The sequence below is a fragment of the Pteronotus mesoamericanus genome, unplaced genomic scaffold, assembly GCF_021234165.1.
Source record: "Pteronotus mesoamericanus isolate MK-2021 breed Mesoamerican mustached bat unplaced genomic scaffold, CSHL_Meso_final contig_25, whole genome shotgun sequence".
NCBI classification, from domain to species: domain Eukaryota; kingdom Metazoa; phylum Chordata; class Mammalia; order Chiroptera; family Mormoopidae; genus Pteronotus; species Pteronotus mesoamericanus.
In genome coordinates this window covers 36,462,652-36,490,327 of record NW_026555105.1, presented here as the reverse complement: position 1 = coordinate 36,490,327, position 27,676 = coordinate 36,462,652, and the positions used below count along the sequence as shown (strand labels likewise).

General features: G+C 44.2%; 1 protein-coding gene across 5 annotated transcripts in view; it reads left to right on the top strand.

The window, feature by feature from the left end:
- Positions 1-27,676, top strand: part of RRBP1 (ribosome binding protein 1) — a 73,096-nt gene that overhangs the window by 15,328 nt on the left and 30,092 nt on the right. For all 5 annotated transcript variants that reach the window (XM_054574089.1, XM_054574088.1, XM_054574086.1 and 2 more), the window contains exon 2: positions 10,580-12,605. In XM_054574089.1, coding sequence (XP_054430064.1) covers positions 10,601-12,605 — 2,005 coding nt within the window. In that variant the 5' untranslated portion in view covers positions 10,580-10,600. The remainder of the gene's footprint in view (positions 1-10,579; positions 12,606-27,676) is intronic.

Below are 27,676 nucleotides of genomic sequence, written 5' to 3'. Positions count from 1 at the left end.
GTGAGTAGGAATCACAAAATTAGGACATAAGCTAATCCAGTTATACAGGATATCACAATAAATATTGATGAACTAAATATACCAGTTAAAAAGACAAATTGATGTACTAGTCTTAAAATTTAGCTATGTGCTATTTTTAAGAGCTCTACTTAAAATATGTGAACATGGAAAGGTTTGAAAGTAAAGAATACAAAGTGATTCTAGGCTAATATTAACTCCCCAAGAGTTGGTGTAACTTTTAAAATAATTAGACATACTAGATTGTAATTTTAAAAAATTAATTGTAAAGATGGTCACTACATAATAGGAGGAAAACTACCAGCTACTTAGTTAGGAAGATGCAACAACTCTGATCTCATGTTCACCTAATGAGATGGCCCCCAAATAAAGCACAAATTGACAGATTACCAGGAGAAATTGGTAAGTCCATGTTCATGGTAGGAGATTTTTAAAGCTCTCAATAGCTATTAAACAGGCAAAAAAATTAGTTTGGTTCTATAAAAGATTTTTTTTTTTTTTTTACTTTTTTTTAGCCTTACCTGTGGACATTTTTTTATTTGCTTTTGGAGAGAAAGGAAGGAGGAGAGAAATACTGATGCAATAGGGAAACATCTATTGGTTGCCTTGGTTGCCTCCAGCAGGTGCCCTAATGGAGCCTGCACCTGAGATCGGACCTGCAACCTAGGCCTGTGCCCTGATGGGGAATCAAATCTTCAACCCTTCTGTTATAGGATGACGCTCCAACTGAGCCACACTGGCCAGGGCTATAAAAGATTATTAAGCTCAAACACATGAAACCCTTCACTTCATAGAATATACATGTATTTACAAAAATTGACCACAGTCACCCTAGCCAGTATGGCTGGGTAAGAGCATGGCGGTACAACTCAAGGTTGTGGGTTCAATCCCTGGTCAGGGTGTGTAAAATCTCCACTACGAGAGGCAATGAATCAATATTTCTCTCTCACATCAATATTTTCTCTCTCTCTGTCTCTCTCTCCCCCCCTTCCTCCCTCTCAAAAAGAAATGAAAAAATGTTGTTGGGTGAAGATTAAAAAAAAAAATTGACCACATTCTATAAAGATACACCTCTTCCCTCCATAGAGTACACACATATTTATAAAGATTAACCACAATCTAGCAAAACTAATCAAATATTATAATCTAAATCAGTGTTTTCCAAAGCATTATGAGCTTCAAAGTCAACTTAGTTGGCTGTGAAAAACTTAAAAATTTTTTGATGGCATAGCAATTACCAGTGTATCCCACATATTAATACTGAGTTATTGTTTCATTAAAGTTTTTTTATGTGTGCATATGCATATGTGTGTGCATATGTGTGCATGTGTGTATGTGTCCATCCTAGGTCATGAAAAAAATTATTTTTATGGCTCATACAGAACGGATTCTCTTAATGACAGTGCAGTTAACTGAGGGATTATCAATGATAATTCAACCCTGCTGTGTGCTTGGAAAGTTAAGGACACTGCCTCCTCATGAGTCTAAGAGATCATATGGGAAATAAAAAATACTTAACAATGGAACAATAATGAAAATACTATTCATTGCAGCTTATAAGGTGAAGCGACAGCAATACTAGAGGGAAATTTATTGCCTTAAAGATTTGCTACAAGAAAAAAGGTCTGAAAATTAATAAATGTTATGTCAAGAAGTTAGAACAAAATAACTTCGTCCAGTAGAGGCAGGATGAAGAAATAATGAGAATCATATACCATATTTTGCTGAGCATAATGCGCTCCCATGCATAATGTGCAGCCATGTTTTTGGCCCAAACTTTCAGGGGAAAAAAGCTTTCTATCTATCTATCTGTCTGTCTGTCTATTTATTTATTTATTTTTAGATGCTTTTTTTTTTTTTATGTGTTATGAAGAAATTTTAGCATTTATTTTTGGACATATTATGGTACAAGAAATTTTATGTAACAAATAATTATAAAAAATAAGAACAGATACAAGTTATTTCCAGACACTACCCATGTATAATGCTCATCCTCATTTTTCCTTTAAAAATTTGGGCAAAAAAGTGTGCATTATACATGGCAAAATATGGTAGATTGGATGACAAATCCAAAAGCTGATTCAGGAATCATCATTGAAATTGAAACAGCAATTTATAATAACCAAGACATGAAAAAACCTAAGTGTCTGTCATCAGATGAATGGGTAAAAAGAAGTGGGACACATATACACACGCACAGTGGGATATTACTTAGCCATAAAAAGGAGGATCTACTTTTTGCAACAACATGGATGGGCCTTGAGGACACTATGCTAAGTGAAATAAATCAGAGAAAGACAAATATTGTATGATCTCACTTATGTATGAAATTTTAACCAAACCCCCCTCCCCCAAACTCATAGAAAAGTGATCAGATTTGAGGGTACCATTAGCAGAGGAGAGGGGGACTTGGAAGAAGTTGGTCAAAAGGTACAAACTTCCAGTTATAAGATAAAAAAGTGCTAGGGATGTAATGTACAACATGATGACTGTAGTTAACACTGTTGTATGATACATATGAAAGTAAAGAGTAAATCCTAGGAGTACTCATTACAAGAAAAAAAGTTTGTTTTGTTTTTGTATTTACATGCGATGATGGATATTAGCTAAACTTACTGTGGTAATCATTTCACGAAATATAGAAGTCAAGTCCTTATGCTGTACACCTTAAAGTTACACAGTGCTGTGTATCAGTTACATCTGAAAACTGGAAAAAAATTGAATCAACAGTTAAAAATCAGCTCTTTACTCCCTACTCCCCTCCAAGAACAGATCTGGAAACACCAGATCCTGACAGTTTTATAGGCAAGCTCTTCCAAACCTATCAAGAACAGGATGAAAGGGATGATCCTTAGCTCATTTTATGAGGCTCAAATGACCTGCATGGAAATTCCATATAAAAATGTGAGCAAAACAAATCTAGTGATAACATTAAAAAAGAAAAGGCCCACCATCAAGAAGGTTCATAGCATAAGAACCATCTTTGAATTAATACAATATATATTACTTTTTCTATTTATTTCAGGTAAGAGACAATGCCAAATGATAAAGAAAAAGAATTTGCTAAAATTCAGTATCCAGTTGTTAAAAAAAGAAAAGAAAAGGTAATTAGGAATATAGGATAGCTTAACCTGAGAAAACACTTCTATCAAAAAGCTATGATCAACACAGCATCTATTAAACATTAGAAGTAGCAACAAACTCAGGGATTAGACCAGGAAGCCCCCCTTCCACCCTCTTCAACACTCCTGTAGAGCTCTGTAAGACAAGAAAAAGGGATGAGAGAGAACATGGCTTAAAAAGCAAGAAACAACATTGTCTTTTCTCATAGGTGATTTTTTTTAAACAAAGAAAATCCAAGAGAATCTACAAACTCCTAGATCTGACAATAGTTTAGCATAATATCTGGGTAAATGACAGGTGCAAAAATGAGTAATTTTTCTGGTTGTCTATAGCTAGAAATAGAAAAAGTAATTACAAAAGATTATCTTTTCTAGTATATTTAAAAATAACAATAATCTTAATAACAAAAAGATGGGTAAGACTTTTATAGGGCTATTCATAAACTTAAAAGAATGTAGAACTATACCATACTGTATTTATTGATGAGAAACTTCCATAGTGGCCCTGGCCAAGTGGTTCAGTTGGTGGGAGTGTTGTCCTGTACACCAGAAGATTGAGGGTTTGTTTCCAGGTCAGGGCACCTAGGTTGTGGGTTCAATGTCTGGTTGGGATGTGTATGGGGAGACAACCAGATGATGTTCCTTTGTCACATTGACATTTCTCCCCTCCCCTCCATCCTTCCCTCCCTCCCTTCCTCCATCTCTCCCTACTCCACGCCCCCCCGCCCCCAGATCAATAAACAATCCCTGGGTAAAGATTAAAAAAGGAAAAACTCTCATAGTGTACAATGTCAGTCTTCCCTACGTTCACCTGTAAATTCAAACAAAAGTCCCAGTAGAATTTCCGGAGGGAATACATAGGCCAAAATGAGATGATGATGCAGGGCATAGATAAATATATTGGTGGGACAAAGTATGGAGTCCAGTAACAGATCCAGGCATATATCAGACTTGATAGGACAGAGGTAGCCTGCAAGTTGTTGGGAGCGATGTGGAAAGGAAGATAGAATAGTCAGGAAATGGTGTTGGATAATTAAACTGATAAGGAAAAGTTACATCACTATTTCCTGTCCTATGCCAAAGTACATCCCAGGCGATTAAAAAACTACCTGTGAAAAGAATTACTGAGGTTTTTAGAAGAAAACAGCTTTTAAACAGTAAAATGACTTGTCATAGTGGTTGTCTGCCAGCCCAATGGTTGGAACCTGGGTGTGTGGGAGTTGGATGTAAGGGAGATTTTCATTCTGTATGAGTTTTGACCCATAGGAATGAATTGCCTTTCTGTCACATAAATGAATAACTTTTAATTTAAAGGATAGTGACACTTTTTTCCTTTAAAAAAATGAACATTCTCCTTAAGGGTCAGAGGTAGTAGCTATGAAACAAGAACAACAAACCGTAAGGCAAGTATTAATAAGTTGGGCATCAATAGTTGATATCAAAAAACATACATTGGTTCAAAGAGAAACCACAGACTTTGACACATCTAAAAAATGATTAATATCCAAATATGTAAGTCACCTACAAACAGGAAAAAAAACTGATAGAAAAATGAGCAAAGGATATGAACAGTAAGTGACACAATAAACTGAAGGGCTAGTAAACAAGGTGCAATGTCACATCCATTTGATTGGCATCATGCCTCAAGTTTGACCACATGTTGGTAGGGATGTGGAGGAAGGTGGGGCCCCCTGGGGAGCAGTTTGGCAGCATCTGGCATAGCCATGCCTACCCTATGACCCAGCAGGTCCAGTTCTACATACATCATAGAGAAATCTGTACTTGAGCATAAGGAACTTGGGAGACATGTCACACTCTAGTTTTGTGTGAATGGCGTTAATTTTTAAAACCTAAATGCCTATTATAGGAGTGTGGACACATTTCCATTTGTGGTCTAGTTACTGCACATAATATAGGAATTAAAATGAACTGAAACTATGTGTATTTATAAACTAAATTCAAAAACTAAGTTTAGTTTTTAAAAAATGTTGCCCCATAATACTGCAGTATGTATGTATGTATGTATGTATGTATATTTTTTAAATCTTCATCTGAGGACATTTTTTTAATTGCTTTTTAGAGAGAAAGAGATGAAGGGAAGGGAGAGAAACATTGATGGGAGCCCTGGCTGGTGTGGCTCAGTGGATTGGGAGTTGTCCTGCAATTATCAAAGGTAGTAGTGTGGTGCCCTGGCTGATTGAGTGGTTCAGTGGATTGAGTGCTGGCCTGCAAACCAAAGGGTAGCCAGTTGATTCCCAGTTGGGGCACATGGCTGGGTTGCAGGTCAGGTCACTGGTGGGGGGTGTGCAAGAGGCAACCACGCATTGATGTTTCTCTTCCTCTCCTTCTCCCTCCCTTCCCCTCTGTCTAAAAATAAATAAAATCTCTAGAAAACACTTAAAAATAAAAAAAAAGGTAGTGAGTGGTAGGTAAATGGATATTCACAATTTTTTTCTTAATCTTTTGTGTATTAGATGGTGATCCTGATACAACCGTATCTGTTAGGATCTCTTATTTCATTGTCATTCTGTTTTAGTTTTACACCTTACTAGTAGGTCACCTTGTGCCCAGGAAATCTATCTGGGGACTTATTCTCTACGACACCCCCATCCCCCAGCATACTCCTGCCCCATCGTTTCTCCAAGAGCCCACATGTGGTCCACAGCAGGACAGCTGGTTAGTGATATCACACAGCCCTGGGGGTACTGTTGAAGGTTCTTTTGCAAAACCTACCTCATCCCAGTTGCCAGATTGTAGTAAACTGGCCAAACTGGACTAGACTAGTCTGGCCACATAAGTTAGCAGATGTACTGCATGTCTAAAGAATTTAGGGTTTCTACTTTTTTTTTAAATAAATCCTCAACCAAGGACATTTTTTCATTGCTATTTAGAGAGAGGGAAAGGGAGAGAGAGAAACACTGATGTGAGAGAGACACATTGATTGGTTACCTCCTATATATCCCCAAACTGGGGATCGAACCTCAACCTAGGTATGTGCCCTGACCTGGGGTTGAACTTGCAACCCTTTGGTTACTGGATGATGATCTAACTAACTGAGCCACACTGGCTAGGGCCTCTGCTTACTATTGTTCCTTGAACCTTTACCCTTTAGGAACAGAAGAAAAGGCACTCTCTCAAGACCTTCAAGTTGGGCCAGTAAGTGTGAGCCAGCTGAACCTGAGAGTGGGTAGTCCCCAAGCCTCTGGGTAGCGTCCTGCTTTCTTCCATTACAGGCCATTGCCTTTCTACTTTACACTTTAAGCATACTAGCAATAGTAAGTACAAGTACACATATCATAGAAGTCTCCAAAATTGACAGAATGTAGGTGGCTTTATGGTCAGCCCACATAGAGAATATGGGCAGGCCCATACCTTCTTTGTCAACCTGGTTATGGCCTGGGGGAACCCCAGTGGGGATTTCAGAAGCAAAGCACCCTGAGTGCTGATCATAAGAACACTTTGTGAGGCATCACTGGCTTTATCATTCCTGTGAAAGAGGGATATCCCGCGGTATTCCTATCCCGTGTCATACTGCAGGACAGCAGGAAGGCTGGCTTTCACTTAGATTTCTTTGCTATTTGTGGTGATATAGCCTTAGCCTAAATGTTTCAGTGTATTACTCCTTAAGACTAGGTCTTTTTATTTTCCTGTGAAAGATTTCTTTTAAAAAAATTCTGACCTAGAAATTAGTGGTTGGGATGTAATTTCTTTTTAGAGCAACCCATTCTGCATAAGTTGGGAAGACACATTTGTACTGCTGTCAAACATATACTTGTGTGTGCTGCTGAGGGAAGCATTCTCCCAAGCGAGCCTTTCTCAATTCTGTGCTCCCAACAGAGAATATATTTTTGTATTTCATGTTTGCCTAGCTTGAGAAAGATTCAAGGCTAATTTTTCAACTTTGGTTTTTCAGCCTAAACCATGAGGCTGCACAGGCCCCACAGTGACCAACAGGGACAGAACCTACTTTGTAGAAGCCTGGTGACCCACAGCTCCATGAGAGAACACCCCTCGAGTGCAGAGTTGATGGGAAACCTCTTGGAGCTTATGGAGACAGCCAGGGTGATACAGGCCTGTGGTGTTAGGTTGCCTCTGGGGAAGGGGTGTTTCAGAGGAATTTTGTCATCCGAATAGGTTGAATATGGTGGTTGTAGTGATTATAATACAGTTTTTGTACCTGAATGTGTCCATTGGTGAAGTTCTGGGAAGTCTTTGTGAGGACCTAGAGTTTCAGTTGGTGGATGCCCACCAAGAAATGGATGCTTACCATAGACGATTCCAAGGCTTCTTGTCCCTGGGTCCCTCCAACACTAAGCAAGGCACAATTTCCTTTTTAACACTTAGCATGTTAGTGTGTTCCTGGAAGGACTAATTTGGGACATCCTTTGTCGACCCTCATAAATGAAGGTGCCCTGGCTGTGGATCACACTGTTGGAAGCTACGGCCAGAGGTCATGATCCACTTGCCGGGTTGAAGGTTCCATGAGCCCACCTCAGAGGTTCCAACTGGAATGAAGAGTTTGACTTGGTTTGGCAGACCCAGGGTGGTAGGCTAGGAGTAGTATCTTAGCTGTAGCTGATGGAGTTAACCACCTTGGAAAGCACATGTGTGAAGTTTTTGTTAGCACATTAAGCCATCTTCCTGCAAGAGTTTTGTTAGAAAAGCACAATGAAATAATGTGCTTCTGCTCTGGCTGATGTGGCTTTGTTGGTTGGAGTATTGTCCTGTAGCTGAAGGGTTGTGGGTTCAATTCCTAGTTGGGGCAGCTACATAGGTTGTGAGTTCAATCCCCGGTCCAGATGCATAGGATCCCAGGTTTGGGCATGTATGGAAGGCAGACAATTGATGTGGCACTGTTGCATTTTTTCTCTCCCTCCTCTTCTAAAAAGCAATGAAAACATGTCCTTGGGTGAGGACAAAAAAAAAAAGAGAGAGAGAACTAATGTGCCTGTTCTGAGAGGACAGTGATTTTCCTTAGAACATGAAGCTGAGACATTTAAAATAGTCTCTCTTCTCTGTTCCTTCTTCAAAATGCCTTAAGGTCAAAATTTAGATTTCATGATTGTTTAGAAATTCCTACTCTTGTTTCCTTCTCCCACTCCCATTGGAAGAGGAATCTCAACGTCTGACAAGTCTGGACCTGGCCTAGATGCTGTGTCTAGAGATGGGGGTGGGGGTTATGTTGGGGAGGGATATCCACCTTTCCTGCTCCTCTTTTCCCACTTTCCACTTTCCTTTACCCCACCTGTCTTACACTCTTATTCTGTTCACTACTTCCACCACTGATCCTCTGCAGGGGGCTAGGGTATATTTCTCACTCCAGTTCACAGGGCTGGGAATGTGATAGTAGTGTCAAAATTAGTTGATGGAAGTTAAGTGTATCCAAATAAATAAACCTTGGAGTTTCTCACTGAAGTCGAACCTAGCCTGGCCTGTCAGCCAGGAAAGTGTGGACCAGGCTGCCTCTGACCCTTTGGACTTCTGTCCATGGACAGTGAGAAGGGATGGTTCTTCCTCTTGGTTTGGAATGTTACCAGGCAAAGGGCCCTCCCTCTGGGGGTGAGGATAAGGCCTAATGTCGCTGTCCTCCCTCCATCTTTGCAGTCTCCAGATATGAAATTCCAAACTTGGAATCTTTCGTGGGCTTCCCAAGACTAATACCTCTTGCTTCTTAATGTGTGAATTGCAGTTTCCATAACTCATCTGCAGCTATCACTGACAAAAGGCCATTTTTTCCTCACCAAATTCTTGGTTAGTTTTCAGAATTGTAATGAAAAGATTTTCATTCCTGAGCCTGGGCAGTTGTATTTATCAGCACTGGGGAAAAGGGAGGCGACAGTGTCAAGATAGCACACCAGGGGCCTATTGGCCAGAATGTATGCTGCTGAAAGCCTGCAGAAGTATTTGGTTTGACTTGTTAAGGGCAAATGGCACCAGATGTTAGACCTCAGTTCTTGAATTTGGCTAGGAAAAAATTCAGAACTAAGCCTCAGATACAAGCTAAAGTTTATTTAGGATAGGTAGAGGAAGTAAGCTGTGGAAGAAGAGAGCCAGCTAGGCTGAGTGGACTCAGGAAACAAGTTCCAGAGCAAAAGAGGGGCTCTTGGAATGTAGGAGAAAGAAAGCAATGGTACACGCCTTGGCAGAAGAAAGGGGGAAGGAAAGGCCCAGCCATGCAAGGGAGAGAGTGTTCCTGAGGGAAGGAAGGGGGTGGCGAAAGGAGCAGACATGCTTAAGAGAGAGCACATAGTTTTAAGGACTTTTATCTTGAAGGTTTCTGGAGGATCTCAATAGACTATTCATCAGCTTTCCAGGTGTGTCTTTCTAGGATCACGGTCTCCACTGATTGGTCGGCGCCTGGGCAGGGAACATTAGTCAGGGCAGCTGGTCCTGCTGTCAGCCATGGCGTCACCCTGCCTGGCCTTGCTGGTTTTCTGGGCCTGAGCTGAACCACAACTGAGGCTTAGATGTTATCTTGTATTTTGACCAAAACTCTGTCTCTGTGGTCAACAGACCCTAGGCTTTGTTCATAAGATTATTTGATGTGTGTCAGAACCTCTTTGTCTTGGGGGTTTAATGCTTAAGGGAGTGGTCATGCAAGGGTTTGTATGGGAGTTGTGTGAGGCTTTTCTGCTGTCCCCTAGTTCCACCTCTGACGGGGTCTCCTGCCTGAGTAGTGGTGTGCCAGGAGAGGAAAGGTCAGAGAGTCTGAACCACATGACCAACAATATGAAACAGGTCACCCCGGGGGCAAGGCCCTACCTTACAATAGTCTGGTGCTAGGCACCTGGGGCTTTCTGCCCTTGGTGACCTTTCCTACCTGGTTTATCATTCCTACTCTGCTCATGTTTAACTGCTTACTATATCAGGCTCACGTGTTTTTGTTTTTGTTTTTTAATTTGTCGATTTCACATTGAGTAAAAAAGATTTATGGCCTACTGTGAAAAAGCAAAAGATCTCTTGGCACAGTGTTTACATTTCTACAACAATCAGCTATGGCTGGTTGACACTTGCTCCTTAATTTAATGGGGCATTTTTGTCATAGTCCTCACTACTCACCATTGTTTCACACCTGGCATATGTTTGTGCTCATGAGCATCTTTAACTCCTGCCGTGGGGAATATTTGAATTGTTATCAAGGCTTCTGAGTCTCCAGGGCATCATGTGTCCTAAGTACAGACCTGCACTCTGCCATCTCTCTAGTGTTTTGTATCTGCTGGAACTGAAAAGGACTGCTCATATCTTGCTTAAAAATTGCTTACTTCTAAGGAGGAGCAGCTACGAATGTATGATACTAGAGATTGCCTGGATTTGTTTCTTCTTTGACTTTATCAGTCTTAAGAATTAATGAAATCTTAAGTTTGGTGGTGGGCATGGTAATGGGAACTAAATGTCTCAGTTTCTGCAAAAGGTAATCTATGTGTGTGTGTGTTTGGCAGGTGAACAGAAAGCAAGCCAGAATGGACATTTACGACACTCAAACCTTGGGGGTTGTAGTGTTTGGTGGATTCATGGTTGTTTCTGCCATTGGCATCTTCCTGGTGTCGACCTTTTCCATGAAGGAGACATCATATGAAGAAGCTCTTGCCAACCAGCGCAAGGAAATGGCAAAAACTTACCACCAGAAAGTGGAGAAGAAAAAGAAGGAGAAAACAGTAGAGAAAAAAGGAAAGACCAAGAAAAAGGAAGAGAAACCCAATGGGAAGATACCTGACCATGAGCCAGCCCCCAACATGACCATCCTCAAAGACCCAGTGAGGGCACCTGCAGTGGCTGTGGCTCCAACCCCAGTCCATCCCCCTGTGATCATGACCCCTATAGCCACGGTACCAGCCATGCCCCAAGAGAAGCTGGCCTCCTCCCCTAAGGACAAAAAGAAGAAGGAGAAAAAAGTTGCAAAGGTGGAACCAGCAGTCAGTTCTGTAGTGAATTCTATCCAAGTTCTTGCCTCAAAGGCTGCCATCTTAGAAACTGCTCCTAAGGAGGTGCCTATGGTAGTTGTGCCCCCAGTGGGGGCCAAGTCCAGTACCGCAGCCACAAGTGCTGTGCAGGGTAAAAAGGCAGAGGGGACCCAGAATCAGGGCAAAAAGGCAGAGGGAACCCCGAACCAGAGCAAAAAGGCAGAGGGAACCCCCAACCAGGGCAAAAAGGCAGAGGGGGCCCAGAACCAGGGCAAAAAGGTGGAGGGGGCTCCCAACCAGGGCAAAAAGGCAGAGGGGGCCCAGAGCCAGGGAAAAAAGGTAGAGGGGGCCCAGAACCAGGGCAAAAAGGTAGAGGGGGCCCAGAGCCAGGGCAAAAAGGCAGAGGGGGCCCAGAGCCAGGGCAAAAAGGCAGAGGGGGCACAGAGCCAGGGCAAAAAGGCAGAGGGGGCCCAGAATCAGGGCAAAAAGGCAGAGGGGGCCCAGAACCAGAGCAAAAAGGCAGAGGGGGCCCAGAACCAGGGCAAAAAGGCAGAGGGGGCCCAGAACCAGGGCAAAAAGGCAGAGGGGGCCCAGAACCAGGGCAAAAAGGCAGAGGGGGCCCAGAATCAGGGCAAAAAGGCAGAGGGGGCCCAGAACCAGGGCAAAAAGGCAGAGGGGGCCCAGAACCAGGGCAAAAAGGCTGAAGGGACCCCCAACCAGGGTAAAAAGGCAGAGGGGACCCCACACCAGGGCAAAAAGGCAGAGGGGAGCCCCAACCAGGGCAAAAAAGTAGAGGGCACCCAGAATCAGGGTAAAAAAGCAGAGGGGGCAGCCAACCAGGGCAAAAAAGAGGAGGGGACCCCAAACCAGGGCAGAAAGGCAGAGGGGAGCCCCAGTCAGGGCAAAAAGATAGAAATTGTTCAAAATCAGAGCAAAAAGGTAGAGGGAACTCCCAACCAGGGCAAAAAGGCAGAGGGGGCCCAGAACCAGGGCAAAAAGGCGGAAGGGGCTCCCAACCAGGGCAAAAAGGCAGAGGGGACCTCCAACCAGGGTAAAAAAGCAGAGGGGACCCCCAACCAGGGCAAAAAGGCAGAGGGGGCCTCCAACCAGGGCAAAAAGGTGGAGGGGACCCAGAACCAGGGCAAAAAGGTGGAGGGGACCCAGAACCAGGGCAAAAAGACAGAGGGGGCGCCCAACCAGGGCAAAAAGGTCGAGGGGACCCAGAATCAGGGCAGAAAGGTGGAGGGGGCTCAGAATCAGGGCAAAAAGGCAGATTCAGTTGCTAATCAGGGGACAAAGACAGAGGGTATTGCAAACCAGGGAAAAAAAGCAGATGGGGCCCCTAATCAAGGCAAGAAGGCAGAGGGAACTCCAAACCAGGGCAAAAAGCCAGAAGGTTCCCCCAACCAGGGCAAAAAGGTGGATACGTCAGCCAATCAGGGTAAAAAGGCAGAGTCAACTTCTAACCAGAACAAAAATGCAGATATGGTTCAGAGCCAGGAGGCACCAAAGCAAGAGGCTCCTGCAAAGAAGAAGTCTGGTTCAAAGAAGAAAGGTGAATCTGGTAAGTAGCTTTTATTTCTTTATGAACTTGGGGAGAAAGGCAATCTTTAAATGGCTTATGGACCCCCTTTGGGGAAGCCACCTGTATCAGTTAGTTATTGCCAAAAGGCTACATAACAAACATTTCAGATTTCAGTGGCTTACACCAGCATTTATTCTTGCTCATGCTTCTGTTTAATAGGTTGGAGAGTGACTGATTTTTGTTGTCTCAGCTGAGTGGCTCTGTTTACAGTGCAGTGCAACTGGGTTTGGCTCCTTGCTTCAGGTCGAGCATTGGTCTGTTCCACACTTGTTCATTCTGAGGCTCAGGCTGAGGTTTCAGTGACTCTCAGGGCAAAGGGCATTCTCATGGATGATAGAGCTACAAAAGGGCACATTTCCAACCATCATCTTTGACTAGAGCAAGTCTTGTGAGTGAGCCTGAGTCGGGGAATGGCAAATCTTTCTTAAATGTCTGATTGCATCCTGTGAGCCTGAGCCTGTTCTGTTGCGTACCTCACCCGATATTTTAGCAGTGTAGCTTTATTTATTTCTATGTGTCTGTTGAGTAAATAATGGTAGGATAATATTTTCAAGGAGCAATGGTATTCATCCCCCTAACCCTCCCAGTGTCCTGTCTTCCCTAACCCCTATCCCAGTTATTTTAATGGAATATATACTATAGAATATTAATTTTGTTATCTTTTCAGTTCATATTACTATAGAAGTTGTGTCAGTTCATATTTCATGTTCACATGTTCATTACTTATTTGATAGAATAGTCTTATGTTTTCTTTCAAGTCTTTGACTAGTTGATTTGAAAAATGAATTGCATTTGTCTTAATGAAGCATCTTAAGGGTTTTGAAATGTTTGGACTTAATGCTGGGTATACAGGGTCCTATCTCTTTGGCTGGATTTCCCTTTCTTGCCTCTTTGTGAAGCTATATTACCTTTCTTAGTCGTTTTCCTCCCAACTTTGAGGGGAGCATTTGCTCAGGCAGCACCTCACTCCATTTGAGGGGACCCATACTCTATGAGTGGCTCTGGGCTTCTGCTGAGGATCAAGGGCCAGCCACCTGCACCCATAGTTCAGGTCAACCTTTCAGGCCCATTGAAAGCCCAACCATTCAGCCTCAGCCCTGCCTCCACAGGCAGGAGGGAGGGCACACTGCTCTCGTTTAAGGTGATGTTACACTTGACCTAGGGACAAGGGCATTTGATTTGCGAAGACAGGGGTGGGACTGAGAACCAGCCTGATTCCTGGCTCTCCAACATCAGGTATGTTCAGAATAGAGCTTTCTGTGTCCTGTGGCCATTATTACCTGTATGGCTTTAGACAGCTGAGATAAGGCATGAAACAAATATGTGATGATAATATAGAAAGGAAGGCAAAGTAGTATTAATTTTTAGGAAATAGAGAACCTTGTTAGGAGGAATGTACCTGAACAAAACAGAGGTTCAGCCGTATGCTACAATAAAAACGAAACTTGTGAGGCAGGTGCTGGTGCAAAAGGAAAGAGGTTTTATTCAGGTGTTGTATGACCTGGGAGAATGGTGGACTCCCATCTCAAAGGCAATCTCGATCTTCTTGCTCAAGCCTGAGGTTCTCATAGGGATAGGAAGGGAAGGGCTTTTTCCCTATCCAATTATCTTTCTAGCTTTTGGTGTGCTTGGGGCTCTACTATTCATCTTTATAGCTATTTGTGTGCTTGGGCCATATCCATTCACCTTTCTTGCTTTTGTGCACTCTGCATAAGAACCTTCCCCTGCTGCCATCTTGGCCAGTGGGGGAGACTTCCCGGCACTCTATCTGTGGCAACAACTCCCAGCTTCAAAACCCTAGACCTTTGTAATCTTACAAGGACAAATGGATGAAGGCAGTATTTGTAGTTATTTCCTGCTGTCAAAGGCTGTAGTCTTACCTATCCCTGGGTCCTGAGATTTTTATCATTTACTAAAGGAAGGTGAAGGGAGAGGTCAGGAATGGAGGAAAGCCTTCATGTGAGGGAGAAGGATTGCTGTCTGGAAGGCAGCATACACGGTGTCTACAGGGTGGCACTTCTGAACAAAGCTGGTAGGTTGCTTCATATTTCAAGAGATGGTGTTGGGCTTCCAAAGTGAGAACCTATTGTACAAGTCAATCAAGTATTTAGTGAGGGGTATGTCTAGAAGTTTAGGGGGAACTGGAGAGACTCAAGGATTCCCGTGATCTAACCCTGAGCAGGCTTTGGGTGGCACACACAACAGGAGAATAAATTTGCTGAGGAAGCCACTCTCTGGGAAAGGCAGAATCAAATAAAAAGTAAAATTTTCACTTAGCTTTGGGTGGTGCTGTCCCTCTCTGAAAGAGGAATTTTAAATCTTCTTTAGGAGTGCAGGTCCAGCTTCTCATTTCAGTATCAACAGCAGCAGTAAGATCGAAGTTTTCCTCATGCGGCACCTGCTTTATCCTTGTGTGGTGGATCCAAGGCTTGATTTCCATGATCTTTAGGGAAGAGTGTGTTGTCAGCAGGATGTCATGGGGACCCCATTGCTTGGTTAACTGCTATCCAGGACCTTGAGTCCTCCAAGTCTTTAGTAAGACTCAGTCTCCTGGCAGGAACAAGTGTAAGGGCTCATCAGAAAGGTAGATAGATGGACCTGCAATGAGCAAACTTACACAAAATTGTTAGTGTTTGCTCTAGATGTTGTACTTACTGTTTGTTTTTTTTATTCATGTTCTAAATCTAAAGGAGGTATTCCTAAAACAGAAACTTGGAGGGGTCTCCCATAAACTTTCAAAAGGCTTAATTTAAATTCACTCTAGGGTGCTACCTTAATCAAGAGCAAGGCAATAGGGAGTGCCTGGTCCCATTTCAGATGTGTTTCCTGGTATATTTTTGCCAGGGTCTTCTCTATTGTGTAGTTCATTTTCTCCATCTTCCCCACAGATTGGGGTCTCCAAAATGCATGTAGTTTCCATTGAATCTGTAGTACCTGTCTTCCTATCTTCTGGAAGATTTCTGAAGTGAGTGATGGTCTATTGTTGCTTTGAACACTGTGTGGAAGTTTCAAACCTAGGGATTATTTCTTTGATGAGAAGTTTTGCAGTCTCAGTTGCCTTCTCAGTTCTAGTGGAGTATGCTTCTACTCATCCAGAAAAAGTGTTTACAAAAACTAATAAAGACTTAAGTTTCCCATGGTTTTAGGCATCTGTGTAAAGCCAACTTGCCAGTCATCAAACGGACATATTCCTTTATATTGTACTTCCTTTATTGTTGGGGCACATTCTGTTTTAGGATTGTTTTTGGCACATATTTGACAGACTTAGACAATCTTCTGAATGGTCCTTTATAAATGAGGACCCTTCAAGTGTGGTCTAATGAGGTCCATTAAAGCATTCCTTCCATAATGGGTCCCTTCGTGTACGTGTTTGAGGATGTGATGTACTACAGCTTCAGGGAGTAAGATCATACCATGAGTGTTGAACTTTCATATAGAATTAGAGTCAGTGTTAGACAATCCCCATTCGTAGGTCCATTCCTTATCTTGTTCCGTGTAATGTGGTTTAAATACTGACGAGTACAGGTGGAGAATTAAAGCCCCAAGAAGTGGCAGCCCTCGGGCAATTTGTCTTGCTGCTTTACTGGCAGTCTGTTTTCCTTGCTTTTAGTAACCATTCTTCTGGTGTCCTGGGCAGTGCATTTTGGCAATCTGGTTTGGTAGATGCACTGCCTCTAGTAATTGTAAAATCTCTTTTGCATGTTTTATGTCCTTATTCCCCAAGGTTAAGAACCTGATTTCTTTCCATATTTCCCCATGGGCATGGACTACCATGAAGGCATATTTAGAGTCAGTGTAGATGTCACCATTTTTTTTTCCCTGGGATAATTCTGAAGCTCTGGTGAGGGCTGTCAGTTCAGCCTTTTGTGCTGAGGTTCCTACAGCAAGTGACTGAGCTTCTGTTACCTTTCTGTGGTGACTGCTGTTTACCTGCCTCCTTGTTGACCATTCTCCCCATGAAGCTGCTCCCATCTTTATGTAATTCCCAGTCAGGTTCTGTCAGCTGCTGGTCCAATAGATTTGGTTTGCTGGAATAAACTTTGTCAATGGTTTTTAATCAATGCTGCTGGAAGTTTGAGACTCCCTTTGAATCCAGGAGTAGGGTGAGGAGGTTTAAGGTAGTGGTGGTTTGCAAGGCAACATTTGGGTTGTCTAATAAAATGGCTTGATATTTTCCGAAGTACCCTGTTGTCAGCTAATACTCTCCCTTCAGACATTTCTTGGTGAGGATTTCTCCCTTCTATTTTTCCATTTGAGTTCTGGGTAGTCCTTTCTCCAATGGCCCTCCTCACAGTAGGCACGTTGATTGTGCTTAGTGGGTCTTTCCCTTTTCCTTTTGGGTCCTGCCTCTCCTGGTTTTCCCACATTGTTTCTAAGAAAATGGTGGCCTGCTTTAGTTCCCCCCCTTTTTTGGACATGGTAAAGGCTATGTCTACCATATGGTAAGGATTTATTCCCAGTGCCCCATCTAAATGTTGGAGCTTCGTTCTGACATCCAGGGTCCTTTGTTCAATAAAAGTCTTGCTTAACATCCAGAGACTTTCTGGTACCTGTGTATCAGCCTCAGTGTGCTTTCAGTAGGCTTGACGAAATCCTTTCTAAAAATTCAGAAGGATCTTTGTTTGGTTTCTCTTGAAAAGCACGTATTATATTCAGGTTCTTGTGTTTAGACATGCCTCTCTTAAACCCTTCTAATATGCACCTTTTGTAATGTCCTAGGGAGGCTAGGTTCTTGCTGTTCAGGTCCCAGTTGGGCTCTGTCAAGAGAATCACCCCAGCTGGGTTGTAGGTTCCAATGGGGTTCTCTCGCTTTTTTTTTTTTAGATTGTATTTATTTTTAACTAGAGGGAAAGGGAGGGAGAAAGAGAGGGAGAGAATCATCAATGTGTGGTTGCCTCTCACGCTTCCCCTGCTGGGGACCTGGCCCACAATCCAAGCATATGCCCTGACTGGGAGTTTAACTGGCAACTTTTTGGTTCACAGGCCAGCACTCAGTCCACTGAGCTACACCAGCCAGGACGCACTGGGGTTCTCTGGATGGGGGTGAGGAGCCTCTTCATTAGCTTTATTTACAACTAGCCACCTTTCACCTACCATTAGCAGGACGTTAAGGAGAGCCTGTACGTCTGCCCAGTTTGGATGATGAGTGGCAAAAATGGAGGTGATAAGATTTGCCATTTCCTGAGGATTCTGTTTATATCAGGGTTTGGAATTCTTCCAATTCAGTAAATCTGAAGCAGAAAATGGAGTGCAGGCCCAATAGTAGCCAGTGAGCTGGCCTTCCTGGTTATTCTGCCTGTAGGATGTTGCCTCAAAGAGAAGTGTCCTGCTCCAGATAGGGATGCTCCCTGGTCAAATTGGGTACCCTGCTGGGTCTTTGAAGGGGAGATCATTCCTTCCTCATACACGGGTAGGGCTGTTGCCCCTCTGGGCTCTATTTCAGGGGTATCCAGCTGTGGGGGTGGTGATGGGGAAATCTGCTAATTCTGTGTCCTCTGGGTTCAGGGTATTAAAAAGACTCACTTCTTCATTTCCCTTTTCTTTCTGTGTCTCATCAGGGAGGGGTTTTGAAGCCAGTTCGCTTCTCTGTATCCTTAAGTTGTTCCCTTTCTTTGCCTAATCCTTATTGTGTAAATACAGAAACGCTTGCCCGAACATAAGGGATTTTTGTTCCATTTCCCCAACCTTTGGCAAAATAATTTAGGGAACCATTTAGGGGTCATTTTCCCCCATAGTCTAAAGTATACATAGGCCAAGCAGTGTTACAATAGAAAACCAATTCCTTCTTAGTCATTGGATCATAGCTGTACATGGACCACTCTGCTAAAATTTGGCAGAGTGGACTTCCTTCAGGAGTCAAAACAGAATAACCCCTGATGGCACGAAAGTGCAAACCCAAAACCATAACCATAACAAGACTTCAGAGTGGAACCATAAAAACAAAACTTGAATCTTATAATTCCATTATTCCAAACTAGTGCTCACAAGCAAGCCTTAGTGTCTTATCTCCTGCCAACCAGTACCTCAGAGCTGTCCTAACTGGACCCAAATGACACAAAGCTCAAGTGACAGGGAAAGCCTGCCAAGTGGTACCACAAATAGCCCTAACTGGACCCGAGTGGTACAAAGCCCAAGTGGCACAAAGCCCAAGGGCAAGGGATAGAGGACCCTTGGTTTGCATGCTGGTTCGACTTACCAGTCCTAGAGTCCTTCTGCTCCCCAGACTCATTTCGTTTCACCAGCCAAGCAATTCAGGTTGCTGAGGCCTTGAGCAAGAGTGCTGGGAAATCCCCACAGTCCAGTTCTCCCAGGGTCAGCCTGCCACAGGCAGTTGGACCTCAGCGTGGGCCCTCTGGAACTTGCCAAGATCCACATTGCCCTGCCAGAATCACCAAAAACTAACTGAACAAAATAGAAGTTTGGCTGCCTGCTGCAACAAAAGCCAAACTGATGAAGTAAGTGCTGGTGCAAAAGGAGAGAGGTTATATTCTGGTGTTGTGCATCCTGGGAGAGTGGTGGACTTCTGTCTCAAAGACCATCTCAATCGTCTTGCCCAAGCTGGGGTCCTTATAGGGGTAGGGAGGGGAGGGCTTTTTTCCTATCCAATTATCTTTCTAGCATTTGGTGCTCTTGGGGCCCTATCCACTCATCTTTCTAGTTTTTGGCATGCTGAGGCCCTCTCCATTCATTCATATTTCAAACTTTTGACACTCACAGTGTTAAGAACTCCCCCCAACTATCACCTTGGCCAATTGCGGAGCCAGGATGATATCTGTCTATGGTAACAGGATGACCTAACCTTATGCCAGTGTGAAACCACACAGCAACTTGACTGATGTGGTATAAGACTAAATTTGAAGAGGAAAGAAACACCGTGGTCCAGGAGAAGAACAATGAAATATTAGATAAAATGTAGTTATTCCAAAGTTCACTTAGTGGTTTATTATACTTCCAGCCAAAATTTCAATGGGATTTTCCCTTTTAACTTGAAAAACTATTCTAAAAGTCCCATCTGGAGGGAAAAATAAATAAGAATATTGGATAGAGTTTTAAATGGCTTTTGTAAGGCCAGTTTTGTTTGATGTGTGAATGTACTCTGTATTCCCAAACTATTGTAAATACAAGTAGGGTGCTGGCCCAGGGCTCGCCAGGTGTGGGAATATAATGATTCTGAAATAGACAACATCATTCCTAAGAACCACAATGAGGGAAGGGAGCCTTGTCTCAGAAGGGAGGAAAAATGGTGAGGCAATGATCTCGAGCAGCATGTTCAAGATTTGTAAGAGTCTGCTTACAACCCTCTAAAAATGTAAGGTTTGGATGAATTAGATATACAGTCATACCTTGGTACTCAGCTTCGGAACTTGTCAAATGCCATACTCGTTGCATTTTGACAAGGAAAAAACGGTTTCAGCACTTGACACTTGCTTGGGACTTGTCGCACTGTCAAGAACTTATATGAGTCACAAAGCCTCCCTGCAAGAGAAAATGCTTCATCTTTTGGTACTCATCAATTGCAGAACTTGTTATGAGTTCTGGAATGAATTAAAAAATGAGTACCGAGGTACCACTGTAATTTAAAAAGAAATCAAACCCTAAAAAATGAAAGAGACAGCTGAAATTATTATTGACCAGCCCAGGCATCGGACAACTGTCACTGCAAGGTTGTAATATGGGGCTCTTGGCCACACAAGCAATCATGTGGGACAGTCATAAAGGACCAAAATGAAAACAGTCACAGAGGGTAATATGTATGGCTGGTATGACACTTGAAAGGTGAATTTCTTTGTTCTCTAGGTGTCTGAGAGTCTGAAAATATGGGGAAATATTTTCGTTTATTTATTTATTTATAAAGATTTTATTCCTTATTAGAAAGAGGGGAAGGGAGGGAGAAAGAGAGGGAGAGATATATCAGTGTGCAAGAGAGACATTGATTGGTTACCTTTTCCACACCCCCAGCTGGGAACCTGACCTGCAACCCAGGTATGTGCCATGACTGGGTATTGAACCAGTGACCTTTTGGTTCGCAGGTCAGTCTCAAACTACTGGGCCACACCAGTCAGAGCGTGTACTTTATTTTATTTTTTTATTTCCAAGAATTTGCACTGTGCAATCTTAGCACTGTTTTCCTAGGGTTGATGTGTAAAGCTATCTTCAGGGCCCTCCAAGGTAGGTTGCAGGTTACTCTCTGCCCCCAGCTCCATGATCATGAACTCACGAGTTTTCCCAGGGGCTTATGAATGGGGCTTATACTTCCCTTGCATTATACCTTGTATGTGGAGTTTAGTGTTCCAGAATTAATCTGACTCATATTTAGCATCTGCGTCTATAACCATGTTGCCAAATGAGAAACACGCCATGTTCTTTTCATGCAGTTACACCTCATGTCCCGTGAGGCTGTGGTCAGCCCCAGCTGTCTGCCTTTGACATTCTTGCCCACCAGCTGGGGTTGAGCTTCTCTGTGCTGGGCCTGTTCACCTCCAGCTTCTTTGGGGCTGTGTGTGCCCTTGAGAAGGGAACTGTGGGCACAACTCTGGGTGGGCTAGCTGGCCCTGGGTGAAACTTGGGGACCTGGAGATGAAAGTAGCCTTGGTGATGGGGAGGCGGCCTGATGACCATGAGGAGGTACTTGGGGAGTAGGTTCTGGATCACCGGTATGGAGCAGGCCAGGAAGGGAGTTCTTTGAATCAAGAGACCTTGACTCAGGTGAAAGAGGATTCCAGGACCATGAATTTTTGACCATGGGCCCCAAAAAGCTAGTGTCTAGGGCTCTGTTGTCCACTCTGGGAGCTGCTAGTCACATGGGGCCATATAAGTTAAAATTCAAGTCAATCAAAAGTCAATAAAGTGAAGGATTCCATCATACTAGCCACATTCCAAATGTTCAGTAGTCACACGTGGCCAGCAGCTTCCCTTTTGGATCGTGCAGATGAAGGACAACATCTGCATCAGCATAGTAACCTCTGTTGGTCAGCGCAGCTCTCTAAACAAGAGTCATTAGGAGGGAGTGGCCTCTTGGGTCACCTTGCAGGTGGCCCTGTGGAAATGAACATGTCTTTGCAGCCCTGTGCTGGCGCCATGCAGCTCCTTTTTGCTTTGTTCTGTCTGCTTGTGTTCTGAGTGGGGTAGGGGTGAGCTCTCCATTAATCTCCATATTATAGTGTGATGTGATGAACGAGACCATGGAGGCTACGGCTGGCCATGACATATGACAAACGAGTGGCAAAACCTGCCACGGAGCTAGGGTCCACCAGAGATGGTTCGTTTCTTTAGTCATCACTAGGTTGACCCCCTGGGGCCCTTGCTTATGCCCAAAGAGGAGGGCCAATGTGGAGGTAGGCACAGGACATGCTTCTGCAGGTCCAAGTTGGAACTACGCCAGAACTTGTGATCTAATTTTGCTACTAGAGCAAATCAGCACCATGTGACAGCTTTTACCACTTGTCTCTGGCCAGATTTGACAGTGAATATCTGCCTTCCTAATCCTTGCTTTTTAAAATTCAAGCAGTATAGGATCATGTAAGGTAAAAATTGAGAATCTTCCTTTCCACTTCATCCCATTCACCACCCACTTCCTGTGGGGGAGCCCCTGGAATACTCTGCTTATCGCATCAAATGCACAGATGGGGCCTGTGTGCACATAGCTTTAGAACTGGCTTTTGTTACTTAGAAGTATACTCGTGATATCTCTACAGGGCTACCACTTTCCATAGCATGAATGTGTCATTATTTAGGTGACAGTAAGTAGTGTGCAGGGTTTTTGCTACTAAAATTAGTGCTGCAGTGATGTATATATGTTGTGTAAGTATCTCTAGAAAGTAAATCCCTAGACATGTGATTGCTAAGTCAAAAGGCAGGCACAGTTTTAACTTAAGAAGACAGTACAATATCACTCTTCAAACCCATTTCACGATTTACCTTTGTTGCAGAGTGCCAGAGTGCAGTGTGGTGTTTCCAGTGCCCTCTGTCTGATTTGACTGTTCATGTGGTACTGTGGAAATGGTGATAGTTTCATGGGGAGATCATAGACCCATGTGTGGAACAAGGAGAACATACTTGCTTATGAAACAAGGCACGGATTCTTGTCTCAGTGTTTGGAGGGGAGGGAATTTACGGAACCATATAGAAGTGGAAATTTTCCAGAATTAGAGCTTCTAAGTGTTTGCAGTGCCATGCAGGCCTCCTCTGGTTCATACTCTGATAGTTACCTCAGCACTTGGGCACAGTGTTTATTAGGAAAGCCATGTTTTTTTCTCAGGAAGTGTGTGTATGTGGTGATGGGTTTTTTTTTTTTAATTCTATTTTTGTCCTCAGGCTTAATCTTTGCCTGCATTATTTATTATGCTGGCCTGTATCCCTGTGCCTAGTGTGTGCTAATGGGCATGTTAGCATTATACTTTCAGGAGACCTGTCTGTTTCAGGACCTGGAAGGAAGTCCAGATTAGCACAGTGTGAGTGTGGGCCCTGGGTAGACACACCAAAGACTTAGCCTTGGGAAGTACAGGATGCTTGTTCTGGAAACTCTACGTTTAGATAGGCTCTAGAACATTGGAGCTTGGTTTGTGTGGCGTAGCAGTTGAGCAAGGCCGAAGCCAGGTTCTTTCCTTGGATATGGCCCTCCCCCTTTGGATGATGGGCTGGCTTTATGCCAGATATCCTCCCCATCTGCAGACACAGGCTGTTTGCCCTGGGGCCAAGAGGCCACCACAACAGGGCCCAGGGGAGCTCAACCAATCTCCAGGAGACACACGCTTTTACAATCCCATGATGACCACGTTGACAGGCACACAAACAACCCATGTTGGAGAAAGAGGCCGTCTTTGGGGGATAGGACTGTGGATAAATCTTAATATCTTTCTACCCTTGTACATTTCCCAGTTTCCTGTAACATGTTCTGAAACAAAAACTCCATTTTTTGTCAGAGTCAAATAGGTCCTTATTGTGCCAAACAGAACTCCTGTCCTTTCAGGTGCTGTGAGGCAGTTTAGCCCTGATCAGAGGTCTCCTGAGCATCCTCTGAGAAATCCTTGCTCTTTTAGAGGGGCCATGTGGAAGAAAGTAAGTGGCCAGTTCTTCTCAGGCCTGTGCCTGTCCTGGGCACCCACTGAGTGGTCACAAACTGAACAAAGAAGGAAACTTTAAGGTGGGTCCTGCATTTGCGAAGCTGACAGTGCCCCAGGGGCCTGGGAGCTCCATGTAGTGGAGGAGGCTTCAACAGGCCGCCCAGAAGGTGGAAATGCAAGTAGGATTGTATTGTATAACCTAATCAAGGGGGCAGGGGGTGGGGGGGGGGGCGGTGACTAGAGGTCAGGGGAGATGGAGAAAAATTTTCAGACCTATCAGGAAAACTTCACTTAAGGTGTTTGTAGCTTAGCAGGGGCCTCATCTTCAACCGAGTAACTTGATAAAAAAACGCCACCTCCCACGCCCCCCCCCCATGCTGTCCTTTGTGCTGTGGGCTTTTGTGTCTGAGGCCTAGAGCTGGATCACCATTGGGAATGTGACACCATTGTTCTCAGTCAGATGTTTGGTTAGGTGCATGGTTTATGAAGCTCTTCTCCATGAATTTATCCCCCTAACATTCTGAAAGGTGAATTTATATTTTTATCTGTTTTACAAAAACAGAAACCAAAGCCTAGAAATCAAGCGTCAGCAAATGGCAGGGCAGGGAGCAGAGCTAGAGCCTGGACCTCTATCTGTAGCACCCCCTTAGGGCTGAGGAACAGACAGGTGTGTATTGAGGATAAGCTTGATACTCTTTCTTTTGAACTTAACTCAGTTTTTCAGAGCCTGAAACTCTGAAGAAATCTCCATGGAGCTTTTGAGCCTTTATTCACTTTCTCTTAAGTTCTTCAAATCTAGCTCTTTTCTTTTTGAAAAGAACAAAAACATCCTCTAGGGAAGCAAGCCAAGTATCAGTGTGATACTGCCATATCTTAGAGAAGCTATAGATGATGTTCATGTTTCAGATATAATTTTTTTTTGAAATTTGGAAGAAAAAAGTGTAATGAGAAAAATAAAGTCATGCAATTTATAGAATTTTTAAAAATTCCATTAGACATCATTAAGAGCACAATTTCTCAGTTAGTTAACAGATTACTTTTTCCTCAACCAAAGGAAAACGCCTGATTCAAAGGCCCATATGGCATTGTTCTTGACATCATTTATAATTCATTCTAGTGCAATTAAAACGCCAGATGTTAGTATTTATGGCAGTCAGGGGTAGAGTGCATCCAGTCATGAGGGCAGACTAGCCCCTGTGCAGTACTGGGCTCCGTGGCTGAGCTGGGCCTGGAGTCTGCCGTGTACGTGCTTCCCAGGGCCTACCTCCACTATGGAGGATGGGTGAGGATGGCAGGGACTGCAGCCGCTGCCGTGGATGCATTTGAAAGATTTTTCATCAAGGGCCTCATTAGGGGTGCTTTTGCAGAAGCCCAGGAAGACCTTTCTCTGACAGTGAACATGTAGCTAGTGGGGAGGCCAGCAGCAATGCTGGCCCTAATTTCTCTTTTCTAGAAATGGGTGCAGCTGCTTACTGGCTTCTATGATCCGGGGTGACACCCTCTGGACTTGGGTTCTGTAGGAGTCAGGGGCTTGTCTTCCATCTCTAAAGGATATGATTGCTTGTGTGGTGCTAGGCTTCAAGAAGGAGCAGGGGAGCCCTTCTTGGGGCCCTGGGACCTTTGACTGGAGTTTGGCTCGGATGACAGGGGATGTCAGCCTGAGATTGGTGTCTGGCTTTCTGTTGGGGGGCTGTGCTAGGCCCCTTGACCTACACTCTTGGGGTTGCTCTGTGCACGGTCCAGAGGCAGCAGCCATTCTGCCTGCGTCCGTGTGTCTGAGGCCTTCAGACTGGTCCAGACATTCTGTGACAAAATGAGTATCTTTGTCATTGGTGTTCCTCCCAACCCTTAAGACAACAGCCCTGTGGCAAGTTCTGCTGTCAGAATCACTGGGTTGATACCACGTTCTCTCTACCCACAGCTCGGCTTCCTAAATACTCTCAGGCCTGACCTGTGGCCCTGAGCCCTTCTCTGTTGCCAGCCTTGTCTCGTTGGGTGTGCTGGAATGATTTTCTCAAAATGCAAACCTTGCTCACTTCTAGGTTTTGCTCCTTGCCTGTGGAATAAAATCTAGATTCCTGGGGCCTTTGAAGACTTGGATGTACTCTGGCCTCACTTCACTCACTCTGACCAGCAAGGCCCCTTGCAAACCTCAGTGCCTGTCCTGTGCTGCTCCCCTTGCTAAAGCCCTAGCTCTTACCTTGTCCTAACCCAGTAGTGTTTGGCTCAAGTATCCTGTTTAAAAGCCTGCCTGGTGTTGCTGCCATAGTTGCTTCTGCAGTGATGCACTCAGTCCCCAGGTTCCCTCTGTGTGGGTGGCTCTGCTGTGTGTTTGCCTCCTCCGTTTCCTCCGTCACCTCCGCCTGGGTTAGCTGGCACTTTTACCCCTAACTTACCTTTCAATGCCTAGCCTTTTGTAGATTGCCAGGTACACAGTAGGTCCATACTTTGTGTGTGGAGACCACCTGGACCTGCCTGCCTTAGGCACGACTGCCGGTCACCTGAAACAACAGCAGGAGTTGAGCTGGAGCCCATTGCAGGGCTGTGTCAATAATTTCTTCCTATTAATCACCAGCTCTCTCAAGCTCTGGAGGCACTTCCTGGAGGAGAGCAGAACCAACATCCTCCCTGTTGGTTGAGTAAGCTGGGCATGAACACTGCCAGGAGTGTTTGGTAACTGGAACCTGGAGGGGGTGATGCTGAAACAGTACTGAGCTGTGGAACCCAATGGGTCCCCTTTGGCTGGAACCTGGTCATTGGGGATCCCAGTAATGATACAGGCAGAGAGAAAATTCTCCCTGAAGGACCCCAGGTGACAGAAGGAGATTCCTGAGTGCCTTTTCTTTTTGCAAGACAAGTTTAATTTTAGGTGATTAAGCCTCCCAGTGGTTGTGAAAGGGACCGTAGCTTTGGAATTTGAAGTGTTAGGCACATCTGAGCTCTGCGAGCTTTTTGGCTGAGGTAGGCAGAGGGATCCTCACTTACATATATGTTCTGCCCTTATAACCTCCTGAGTGAGAACAGTGGTTCAAGGCAGGAGCCAGAGGGCCTGCAGCCTGTGGTGCTCTGTCCATGGAGGGCTGGCTCCTGGGTGCCACCTTTGTATAACTTCTATTCCGTTGATAGGATTAGGAGAAAAGGCAAAATTGCTTCAGCCACTCTGCACTCCTCCCTAGATGCACTGTCTGTTTGGGGAGGGCAGGGTCTGTGATTCTTCTATGACTGGGGCTTGAAGGTGGCCCTGTGGGTGGATTCTACAGTACTTTACCCTGTGCCAAGCATTGTTCAAGCACATTGCAGTGAGGCTGTGAGAGAGGAACAGTTACTACCCCCATTTCACATATGAAGAAAAGGCAAAGAGAGATGAAGCCACTTGTCTAGGATGAGCAGGCAGGAAGGAGCTGAGCTAGAACTTGAGCCTAGGTCACCATGGCCTTGTACTGACCATGATGTCTATACCCAAGGGCAGAGGTAACCTGAAGGCTGGACCTGACTCCTAGCTGTTTTCTTTATCTATTTTTCATTGAGTTAGCTGTCAGCAAGAAGGTCAGGAGATAGCACATAAAAATCTCTTGTCCACCTCTCCTAAAACAAGTCTACAACTCTGAGGCTTCTGGTTCCGATCACAGGAACATGCCCAAGGCCACCCTGCTCCAAAGAGGCTTCCCCCTGAGCCCAGGCCTCTTCCATCCCTGTCAGACAGGAGTCTGGATTACTCCAGAGCAGTGAGATGGGGCCCTTCCTCTTCACTCTTTGTTCTCCCGCTGCCTCATTTCTTCCTCAGGCCTCCCTTGTCCTGTTGCTGGTAGTTCAGACTCACCAAGGTAGGCAAAATTGGCTATAAAAGCTGGCCCTCAGTGAGCTGATTGCACTAGATTTCACTGCCTCACAATTTTTATTAAGTCTGTGGTTTAACAGATTAGATGTGCCTTAAGATTTCACAATACCAGGGATTATTTCTAGTCCTCCAAGTATTTGCTAGACATA